The sequence below is a fragment of the Salvelinus fontinalis genome, unplaced genomic scaffold (genome assembly GCF_029448725.1).
Source record: "Salvelinus fontinalis isolate EN_2023a unplaced genomic scaffold, ASM2944872v1 scaffold_0581, whole genome shotgun sequence".
In the NCBI taxonomy this organism is placed as follows: domain Eukaryota; kingdom Metazoa; phylum Chordata; class Actinopteri; order Salmoniformes; family Salmonidae; genus Salvelinus; species Salvelinus fontinalis.
This window is the reverse complement of record NW_026600790.1, coordinates 113,124-125,303: the sequence shown is the minus strand read 5'-3', so window position 1 is coordinate 125,303 and position 12,180 is coordinate 113,124. Positions and strand designations below refer to the sequence as shown.

Below are 12,180 nucleotides of genomic sequence, written 5' to 3'. Positions count from 1 at the left end.
TGTGAAATGTGTTGCTTCAACGGTAACTGGTGTTTCTGTGCAGAAAGTCTTTATTGGGGTACACATACGCACACACAGGCTTATAAATTCACTTATTCATTTATTTCTGTACAAAAGTCATTCAAAGATTTTAAGTCATGAGATTGAATTACTTTACAAGCCCAAGTCACGTATAATACATCACATCCATTTGGTGTAGGGTTAAAACAAAACAACGCGGTAACTACGATGAGTTATATTATGCCATAGCAGTGTTTAGTATGATTGTTTTGAAATGTTATAGTATTTTTTATTCTTACATATAATTCAGGACCAGAATACAATACAACTCAAAAGATGTCCCTTGTAGATTTTGTTCAATTATGTCTGTACAATAAATAAGTATAAAATATATCTCTGTTATCAATCTGTGGAATTTTTAAAAACACATTTAAACATAGAAAACACTAAGAACTACCACGTCCGAAAAAAGACCAGCTATTTCGGGCAAAGGGAAACGTTTATCTGATTCTTGCCAGATTTGAAGAAAAATCGCCAATTTATAAATTGCTTAAATAACATTTAAAGTTTTGATTTGGGAGTATTGTCTAAGACCAGATAGCACTTTAGAAGTGACCAAAAAATGTCCTTGGATATATTCAGGATCATTTTGGGGTTTCTTTACATGCTGGTATGTTTAATAAAACACAGACCGATGGACCACAAACGTTCATATGAACAGTTATATGAAACCAAACATTACACAATATCAAGTAAGCGATCTAAAGCCCTCACATAAAAGACGGGGAAACAGCTTCTCTGGAATGGAATCTTCACGCCAGGTGGACTAAATGTTTGCACCTGGTGCAAAGTTGTTTGTTTTTTATTCAGTAGAAGGGTAAAAAAAAAAAAATCTTAATTTACCTAAAAGATTTTCCAGGTAATCTTAAAAAGGTCAAATGCAGCCGTTTTTAAAAATCTCAATATCAAATAATTTCTGGGTAACAATTAAGTACCTTAAGTGATTGTTTTGAATTAAAATGGTCAAAAAGAAATACAAATAGCTTCTTAGCAAAGAGCAATTTCTCAAGCAAGGATTTAGCTAGGACTGGCTGGGAGTGGTCTAGCTGTTATTGGCAGAGGTTTGGAACTATCTTCGTTATTGGTCTATTAACTAATGGTGATGTCACCAGGCAGGCCAAAACTCCATCTCACCAAAACAGGCTGATATTTCAGGTGGTCTTTTCAAACAGCTCTTACACTAAAAGGGCATTATCATAATTTCACACTATTATTCCAACCTCAGTGTGGAAATATATATAAAACACCGGAAAATCATGTTTTTGACCACACTGGGCCTTTAACCTGTAATTGACCTTTTGGTTCTACTTTAAAAGTCACTTAATGTCTCTCTTCTACTTCATTGGTCTACATTTTTGTTCTAGTGTGTTAAACGACGTTAACTTCCCACTGGAAAACACAGGTGCAAACATTTAGGAAATCTGTCTCTGAGTAGGATGAAAAACAAGAAATGTTTGTTGGTCATTTTTTCTCCTCGCGTTTTAAAAGTTCAGTACAGTCAAATGAACGATACAGTCGAATCACTCACATAGTCAACATTGTCACATAAACAGAGACCTGCAAGGTGGGGAAGTTGATAGGTGAGAGAAAAACGCATGCGTTTGATTGGCTGGCCCACACTCTGTAGCACCGGGTTGAAACGGTCCCTAACCACAGATTACCTTAATTATTCTTTAGTGGTGAAAAACATCTGATCTTGGACCAGTAGTTATAGGAACAACTTTTACCTACTCCAGCCCTAGGGGCAGTGTGTGTGGGTTGTGTGGGAGGTGTAGTCTCGTGTGTGCCCCCCACTACACCTGGTTCCTCTCCTCTCTCCTCTCATAGCTTAATCTTCTTGACCACAGGGATAGGGAGGACTTGATGGATCTTAGCTCTCTCCTCATCCACCTCCATACGGACCCAGTCAGGTCGAAAAGTGCCCTTGAAGCCTACAAACGTGAGCTTGTCTGAAACAGAGAAATAAAGAAACACTGGCTCAATGTCAGCTGCTCACATTCTGAGTACACAACTATTTCTCTCTCCAACAAATCCACAAGAAATACAAGAAACAAACAACAACAAATAACACAAAAATCACCCCCCAAACTTTCCTAGGAGGACAGCGCGGGAAAGAACGGGGGAAGAAACAGGGGAAAGAGGAGGGAGAAAGACAAAGCGAGCTAGCTGGCATTCCTCCTCCTCCATTCTCCAACACTGTGCATACCACTGAGGCGTCTCACCCCATCCAGGAATGATTTCTACACAAATAGACCATTTGTCGTCTCTGGAATTACACCCCACAGTGAGAAAAATGTGTCCCACAGCCTGCTCCGGGATGTCTAGGGGCGTAGAATCTATTTAGTAGAATGTACTGTATGATCTAAAATTAGAATCAGAATTTGGAGAAGGATTTCTGAATTCCAAAATGTGGGTTGTGTCAAGTGACTTGAAGGGGAGAGGGGTTAAGTATGGAGGGAGGAGAGGAAGGACCCTGCTGCTCTGGCATGCGGCTAAGTATTGATTATCCTCCACACACACACACACACACACACACACACACACACACACACACACACACACACACACACACACACACACACACACACACACACACACACACACACACACACACACACACACACACACACACACACACACAGAGAGAGAGAGAGAGAGAGAGAGAGAGAGAGAGAGAGAGGGAGAGAGAGAGACAGAGAAATAGCTGAGTCATCATTATGAATCAGGAAGGCTATACTTTATTACATAGGCTACTTACTATGAATCAGCATTTATGAGAGATTGTATGTGAAACACTGTTACGAGAATTATGTTCTCAGTGTTCATAAACCCAATTCAATTAACGACTCAGTCTGCGACCCAGAATCTGTAAGATACTGGTTGAAATGAAACAGACGGAGGAGGCCCCAGCTGTGATAGTCAAAATGTTTATTCACGGACGCGCTAGTTAGTTGTACAAAACCATTAATTTTATACTAGCTCCTTACGCACATACTCTTGCACACAAACATTAGGTATCCTACGCACACACTGTCCCACTACCCAGCCGACAAACATTAGGTATCCTACCCACACACTGTCCCACTACCCAGGCGACAAACATTAGGTATCCTACCCACACACTGTCCCACTACCCAGCCGACAAACATTAGGTATCCTACCCACACACTGTCCCACTACCCAGCCGACAAACATTAGGTATCCTACCCACACACTGTCCCACTACCCAGCCGACAAACATTAGGTATCCTACCCACACACTGTCCCACTACCCAGCCGACAAACATTAGGTATCCTACCCACACACTGTCTCACTACCCAGCCGACAAACATTAGGTATCCTACCCACACACTGTCCCACTACCCAGCCGACAAACATTAGGTATCCTACCCACACACCGTCCCACTACCCAGCCGACAAAGATTAGGTATCCTACCCACACACTGTCCCACTACCCAGCCGACAAAGATTAGGTATCCTACGCACACACTGTCCCACTACCCAGCCGACAAACATTAGGTATCCTACCCACACACTGTCCCACTACCCAGCCGACAAACATTAGGTATCCTACCCACACACTGTCCCACTACCCAGCCGACAAACATTAGGTATCCTACCCACACACTGTCCCACTACCCAGCCGACAAACAGTAGGTATCCTACCCACACACTGTCTCACTACCCAGCCGACAAACATTAGGTATCCTACCCACACACTGTCCCACTACCCAGCCGACAAACATTAGGTATCCTACGCACACACTGTCCCACTACCCAGCCGACAAACATTAGGTATCCTACCCACACACTGTCCCACTACCCAGCCGACAAACATTAGGTATCCTACCCACACACTGTCCCACTACCCAGCCGACAAACAGTAGGAATCCTACCCACACACTGTCTCACTACCCAGCCGACAAACATTAGGTATCCTACCCACACACTGTCCCACTACCCAGCCGACAAACATTAGGTATCCTACGCACACACTATCCCACTACCCAGCCGACAAACATTAGGTATCCTACCCACACACTGTCCCACTACCCAGCCGACAAACATTAGGTATCCTACGCACACACTGTCCCACTACCCAGCCGACAAAGATTAGGTATCCTACCCACACACTGCCCCACTACCCAGCCGACAAACATTAGGTATCCTACCCACACACTGTCCCACTACCCAGCCGACAAACATTAGGGACCGTGAGAAGCACTCCCTGTCCTTTCCCCAGTCTCTCAGTGGCCCCTAGCCAAGAGCGGCACTGAATCTTGCTCAGACAGTCTGTGTTTAAGATTCTTTAGAGACATATCGTACAGATATATTGTTTTGCCCTAATTCTGACTAAAACTACACACATCATTTATTATCATTTTACTGACTAAGACTAAACACATCGCTAATAATAATTTGATGGTTCTAATGTATTTCACTGATGATTCTAATCAATTACATACAATTATATAGTTTCGGGGTGGAATATTCTAATCATTCATTTAAACATATAAATTCCATCCACAAACAGTGTCAGCCCTGAACACTAAACACTGACAATCACTACAAGCCAGATAATTTTGAATTAATGAATACACTTTTAATAAAAGTTGGCTTACTGTATTTGATAAGAAAACAGCACCAGTTTAAAACATTCAACACGGTTTACAAAACATTAGTTTCTGAATCACAACAGTATAGCAATAGCACCCTCTAGTGTGTGTTGTTTGAAATCTCCTCTAGGAACTATTCCTAGAAATCGAGAATTTGGGATTATAATGGTTCTGTCTGCATTTTTCTCAAAACGGAGTTATTAACACAACCTTGTCCTAAACACCCTGATTCACGTTGTTAAGTTAAAAAGCAAGTTCAAAATCGCTCACACCATTCAAACCAATGACGGTTCAGAACTATAAAGCTAATCATCTCAGAATCCTATTTTTTCAGATAGAACCTTTTAATTCCAATAAATAAATAATTGTTGAGACAGGCCAGACCTGTTACTCCTCAACATGAGTGTTTGGTCAGCTCTAAGGAGCTACAGTAGTTAGTTACCTCTCAACATGAGGGTCTTGTCAGCTCTAAGGAGCTACAGTAGTTAGTCAGTTACCTCTCAACATGAGGGTTTGGTCAGCTCTAATGAGCTACATTAGTTAGTTAGTTACCTCTCAACATGAGGGTTTGGTCAGCTCTAAGGAGCTACAGTAGTTAGTTACCTCTCAACATGAGGGTTTGGTCAGCTCTAAGGAGCTACAGTAGTTAGTTACCTCTCAACATGAGGGTTTGGTCAGCTCTAAGGAGCTACAATAGTTAGTTACCTCTCAACTTGAGGGTCTTGTCAGCTCTAAGGAGCTACAGTAGTTAGTTAGTTACCTCTCAACATGAGGGTTTGGTCAGCTCTAAGGAGCTACAGTAGTTAGTTACCTCTCAACTTGAGGGTCTTGTCAGCTCTAAGGAGCTACAGTAGTTAGTTACCTCTCAACATGAGGGTCTTGTCAGCTCTAAGGAGCTACAGTAGTTAGTTACCTCTCAACATGAGGGTCTTGTCAGCTCTAAGGAGCTACATTAGTTAGTTACCTCTCAACATGAGGGTTTGGTCAGCTCTAAGGAGCTACAGTAGTTAGTTACCTCTCAACATGAGGGTTTGGTCAGCTCTAAGGAGCTGCAGTAGTTAGTTACCTCTCAACATGAGGGTTTGGTCAGCTCTAAGGAGCTACAGTAGTTAGTTAGTTACCTCTCAACATGAGTGTTTGGTCAGCTCTAAGGAGCTACAGTAGTTAGTTACCTCTCAATATGAGGGTTTGGTCAGCTCTAAGGAGCTACAGTAGTTAGTTACCTCTCAACATGAGGGTCTTGTCAGCTCTAAGGAGCTACAGTAGTTAGTTACCTCTCAACATGAGGGTTTGGTCAGCTCTAAGGAGCTACAGTAGTTAGTTACCTCTCAACTTGAGGGTCTTGTCAGCTCTAAGGAGCTACAGTAGTTAGTTACCTCTCAACATGAGGGTCTTGTCAGCTCTAAGGAGCTACAGTAGTTAGTTACCTCTCAACATGAGTGTTTGGTCAGCTCTAAGGAGCTACATTAGTTAGTTACCTCTCAACATGAGGGTTTGGTCAGCTCTAAGGAGCTACAGTAGTTAGTTACCTCTCAACATGAGGGTCTTGTCAGCTCTAAGGAGCTACATTAGTTAGTTACCTCTCAACATGAGGGTTTGGTCAGCTCTAAGGAGCTACATTAGTTAGTTACCTCTCAACATGAGGGTTTGGTCAGCTCTAAGGAGCTACAGTAGTTAGTTACCTCTCAACATGAGGGTTTGGTCAGCTCTAAGGAGCTACAGTAGTTAGTTAGTTACCTCTAAACATGAGGGTTTGGTCAGCTCTAAGGAGCTACAGTAGTTAGTTACCTCTCAACATGAGGGTTTGGTCAGCTCTAAGGAGCTACATTAGTTAGTTAGTTACCTCTCAACATGAGGGTTTGGTCAGCTCTAAGGAGCTACATTAGTTAGTTAGTTACCTCTCAACATGAGGGTTTGGTCAGCTCTAATGAGCTACAGTAGTTAGTTAGTTACCTCTCAACATGAGGGTCTTGTCAGCTCTAAGGAGCTACAGTAGTTAGTTACCTCTCAATATGAGGGTTTGGTCAGCTCTAAGGAGCTACAGTAGTTAGTTACCTCTCAACATGAGGGTCTTGTCAGCTCTAAGGAGCTACAGTAGTTAGTTACCTCTCAACATGAGGGTTTGGTCAGCTCTAAGGAGCTACAGTAGTTAGTTACCTCTCAACTTGAGGGTCTTGTCAGCTCTAAGGAGCTACAGTAGTTAGTTACCTCTCAACATGAGGGTCTTGTCAGCTCTAAGGAGCTACAGTAGTTAGTTACCTCTCAACATGAGGGTTTGGTCAGCTCTAAGGAGCTACATTAGTTAGTTACCTCTCAACATGAGGGTTTGGTCAGCTCTAAGGAGCTACAGTAGTTAGTTACCTCTCAACATGAGGGATTTGTCAGCTCTAAGGAGCTACAGTAGTTAGTTACCTCTCAACATGAGGGTCTTGTCAGCTCTAAGGAGCTACATTAGTTAGTTACCTCTCAACATGAGGGTCTTGTCAGCTCTAAGGAGCTACATTAGTTAGTTACCTCTCAACATGAGGGTTTGGTCAGCTCTAATGAGCTACAGTAGTTAGTTAGTTACCTCTCAACATGAGGGTTTGATCAGCTCTAAGGAGCTACAGTAGTTAGTTAGTTACCTCTCAACATGAGGGTTTGATCAGCTCTAAGGAGCTACAGTAGTTAGTTAGTTACCTCTCAACATGAGGGTTTGGTCAGCTCTAAGGAGCTACAGTAGTTAGTTACCTCTCAACATGAGGGTTTGGTCAGCTCTAAGGAGCCACAGTAGTTAGTTAGTTACCTCTTAACATGAGGGTCTTTTCAGCTCTAAGGAAATACATTAGTTAGTTACCTCTCATTATGAGGGTCTTGTCAGCTCTAAGGAGCTACAGTAGTTAGTTACCTCTCAACATGAGGGTTTGGTCAGCTCTAAGGAGCTACAGTAGTTAGTTAGTTACCTCTCAACATGAGGGTCTTGTCAGCTCTAAGGAGCTACATTAGTTAGTTACCTCTCAACATGAGGGTCTTGTCAGCTCTAAGGAGCTACAGTAGTTAGTTACCTCTCAACATGAGGGTTTGGTCAGCTCTAAGGAGCTACAGTAGTTAGTTACCTCTCAACATGAGGGTTTGGTCAGCTCTAATGAGCTACATTAGTTAGTTAGTTACCTCTCAACATGAGTGTTTGGTCAGCTCTAAGGAGCTACAGTAGTTAGTTACCTCTCAACATGAGGGTTTGGTCAGCTCTAAGGAGCTACATTAGTTAGTTACCTCTCAACATGAGGGTTTGGTCAGCTCTAAGGAGCTACAGTAGTTAGTTAGTTACCTCTCAACATGAGGGTTTGGTCAGCTCTAAGGAGCTACAGTAGTTAGTTACCTCTCAACATGAGGGTTTGGTCAGCTCTAAGGAGCTACAGTAGTTAGTTAGTTACCTCTCTACATGAGGGTTTGGTCAGCTCTAAGGAGCTACAGTAGTTAGTTAGTTACCTCTCAACATGAGGGTCTTGTCAGCTCTAAGGAGCTACAGTAGTTAGTTACCTCTCAACATGAGGGTTTGGTCAGCTCTAAGGAGCTACAGTAGTTAGTTAGTTACCTCTCAACATGAGGGTTTGGTCAGCTCTAAGGAGCTACAGTAGTTAGTTACCTCTCAACATGAGGGTTTGGTCAGCTCTAAGGAGCTACAGTAGTTAGTTAGTTACCTCTCAACATGAGGGTTTGGTCAGCTCTAAGGAGCTACAGTAGTTAGTTAGTTACCTCTCAACATGAGGGTTTGGTCAGCTCTAAGGAGCTACAGTAGTTAGTTACCTCTCAACATGAGGGTTTGGTCAGCTCTAAGGAGCTACAGTAGTTAGTTACCTCTCAACATGAGGGTTTGGTCAGCTCTAAGGAGCTACATTAGTTAGTTACCTCTCAACATGAGGGTTTGGTCAGCTCTAAGGAGCTACAGTAGTTAGTTACCTCTCAACATGAGGGATTTGTCAGCTCTAAGGAGCTACAGTAGTTAGTTACCTCTCAACATGAGGGTCTTGTCAGCTCTAAGGAGCTACATTAGTTAGTTACCTCTTAGCATAAGGGTTTGGTCAGCTCTAAGGAGCTACAGTAGTTAGTTACCTCTCAACATGAGGGTCTTGTCAGCTCTAAGGAGCTATAGTAGTTAGTTACCTCTCAACATGAGGGTCTTGTCAGCTCTAAGGAGCTACAGTAGTTAGTTACCTCTCAACATGAGGGTCTTGTCAGCTCTAAGGAGCTACAGTAGTTAGTTACCTCTCAACATGAGGGTCTTGTCAGCTCTAAGGAGCTACAGTAGTTAGTTACCTCTCAACATGAGGGTCTTGTCAGCTCTAATGAGCTACATTAGTTAGTTACCTCTCAACATGAGGGTTTGGTCAGCTCTAAGGAGCTACATTAGTTAGTTAGTTACCTCTCAACATGAGGGTTTGGTCAACTCTAAGGAGCTACATTAGTTAGTTAGTTACCTCTCAACATGAGGGTTTGGTCAGCTCTAAGGAGCTACAGTAGTTAGTTACCTCTCAACATGAGGGTTTGGTCAGCTCTAAGGAGCTACATTAGTTAGTTAGTTACCTCTTAACATGAGGGTCTTGTCAGCTCTAAGGAGCTACATTAGTTAGTTAGTTAGTTACCTCTCAACATGAGGGTTTGGTCAGCTCTAAGGAGCTACATTAGTTAGTTAGTTACCTCTCAACATGAGGGTTTGGTCAGCTCTAAGGAGCTACAGTAGTTAGTTACCTCTCAACATGAGGGTTTGGTCAGCTCTAAGGAGCTACAGTAGTTAGTTACCTCTCAACATGAGGCACTTGTCAGCTCTAAGGAGCTACAGTAGTTAGTTACCTCTCAACATGAGGGTTTGGTCAGCTCTAAGGAGCTGCAGTAGTTAGTTACCTCTCAACATGAGGGTTTGGTCAGCTCTAAGGAGCTACAGTAGTTAGTTAGTTACCTCTCAACATGAGTGTTTGGTCAGCTCTAAGGAGCTACAGTAGTTAGTTACCTCTCAATATGAGGGTTTGGTCAGCTCTAAGGAGCTACAGTAGTTAGTTACCTCTCAACATGAGGGTCTTGTCAGCTCTAAGGAGCTACATTAGTTAGTTACCTCTCAACATGAGGGTCTTGTCAGCTCTAAGGAGCTACAGTAGTTAGTTACCTCTCAACATGAGGGTTTGGTCAGCTCTAAGGAGCTACAGTAGTTAGTTACCTCTCAACATGAGGGTTTGGTCAGCTCTAATGACCTACATTAGTTAGTTAGTTACCTCTCAACATGAGTGTTTGGTCAGCTCTAAGGAGCTACAGTAGTTAGTTACCTCTCAACATGAGGGTTTGGTCAGCTCTAAGGAGCTACATTAGTTAGTTACCTCTCAACATGAGGGTTTGGTCAGCTCTAAGGAGCTACAGTAGTTAGTTAGTTACCTCTCAACATGAGGGTTTGGTCAGCTCTAAGGAGCTACAGTAGTTAGTTACCTCTCAACATGAGGGTTTGGTCAGCTCTAAGGAGCTACAGTAGTTAGTTAGTTACCTCTCAACATGAGGGTTTGGTCAGCTCTAAGGAGCTACAGTAGTTAGTTAGTTACCTCTCAACATGAGGGTCTTGTCAGCTCTAAGGAGCTACAGTAGTTAGTTACCTCTCAACATGAGGGTTTGGTCAGCTCTAAGGAGCTACAGTAGTTAGTTAGTTACCTCTCAACATGAGGGTTTGGTCAGCTCTAAGGAGCTACAGTAGTTAGTTACCTCTCAACATGAGGGTTTGGTCAGCTCTAAGGAGCTACAGTAGTTAGTTAGTTACCTCTCAACATGAGGGTTTGGTCAGCTCTAAGGAGCTACAGTAGTTAGTTAGTTACCTCTCAACATGAGGGTTTGGTCAGCTCTAAGGAGCTACAGTAGTTAGTTACCTCTCAACATGAGGGTTTGGTCAGCTCTAAGGAGCTACAGTAGTTAGTTACCTCTCAACATGAGGGTTTGGTCAGCTCTAAGGAGCTACATTAGTTAGTTACCTCTCAACATGAGGGTTTGGTCAGCTCTAAGGAGCTACAGTAGTTAGTTACCTCTCAACATGAGGGATTTGTCAGCTCTAAGGAGCTACAGTAGTTAGTTACCTCTCAACATGAGGGTCTTGTCAGCTGTAAGGAGCTACATTAGTTAGTTACCTCTTAGCATAAGGGTTTGGTCAGCTCTAAGGAGCTACAGTAGTTAGTTACCTCTCAACATGAGGGTCTTGTCAGCTCTAAGGAGCTACAGTAGTTAGTTACCTCTCAACATGAGGGTCTTGTCAGCTCTAAGGAGCTACAGTAGTTAGTTACCTCTCAACATGAGGGTCTTGTCAGCTCTAAGGAGCTACAGTAGTTAGTTACCTCTCAACATGAGGGTCTTGTCAGCTCTAAGGAGCTACAGTAGTTAGTTACCTCTCAACATGAGGGTCTTGTCAGCTCTAATGAGCTACATTAGTTAGTTACCTCTCAACATGAGGGTTTGGTCAGCTCTAAGGAGCTACATTAGTTAGTTAGTTACCTCTCAACATGAGGGTTTGGTCAACTCTAAGGAGCTACATTAGTTAGTTAGTTACCTCTCAACATGAGGGTTTGGTCAGCTCTAAGGAGCTACAGTAGTTAGTTACCTCTCAACATGAGTGTTTGGTCAGCTCTAAGGAGCTACAGTAGTTAGTTAGTTACCTCTCAACATGAGGGTCTTGTCAGCTCTAATGAGCTACATTAGTTAGTTACCTCTCAACATGAGGGTTTGGTCAGCTCTAAGGAGCTACATTAGTTAGTTAGTTACCTCTCAACATGAGGGTTTGGTCAACTCTAAGGAGCTACATTAGTTAGTTAGTTACCTCTTAACATGAGGGTCTTGTCAGCTCTAAGGAGCTACATTAGTTAGTTAGTTAGTTACCTCTCAACATGAGGGTTTGGTCAGCTCTAAGGAGCTACATTAGTTAGTTAGTTACCTCTCAACATGAGGGTTTGGTCAGCTCTAAGGAGCTACAGTAGTTAGTTACCTCTCAACATGAGGGTTTGGTCAGCTCTAAGGAGCTACAGTAGTTAGTTACCTCTCAACATGAGGCACTTGTCAGCTCTAAGGAGCTACAGTAGTTAGTTACCTCTCAACATGAGGGTTTGGTCAGCTCTAAGGAGCTACAGTAGTTAGTTACCTCTCAACTTGAGGGTCTTGTCAGCTCTAAGGAGCTACAGTAGTTAGTTACCTCTCAACATGAGGGTCTTGTCAGCTCTAAGGAGCTACAGTAGTTAGTTACCTCTCAACATGAGTGTTTGGTCAGCTCTAAGGAGCTACATTAGTTAGTTACCTCTCAACATGAGGGTTTGGTCAGCTCTAAGGAGCTACAGTAGTTAGTTACCTCTCAACATGAGGGTCTTGTCAGCTCTAAGGAGCTACATTAGTTAGTTACCTCTCAACATGAGGGTTTGGTCAGCTCTAAGGAGCTACATTAGTTAGTTACCTCTCAACATGAGGGTTTGGTCAGCTCTAAGGAGCTACAGTAGTTAGTTACCTCTCAAC

General features: G+C 42.9%; 1 protein-coding gene across 1 annotated transcript in view; it reads right to left on the bottom strand.

Annotated features, from left to right (window-relative positions):
• Positions 1 to 80: 80 nt before the first annotated feature.
• Positions 81 to 12,180, bottom strand: part of cemip (cell migration inducing hyaluronidase 1) — a 55,024-nt gene continuing 42,924 nt past the window's right edge. Inside the window, exon 13 of the mRNA XM_055914470.1 lies at positions 81 to 2,009. Within this exon, the coding sequence (XP_055770445.1) occupies positions 1,882 to 2,009 (128 nt within the window). The 3' untranslated portion in view covers positions 81 to 1,881. The remainder of the gene's footprint in view (positions 2,010 to 12,180) is intronic.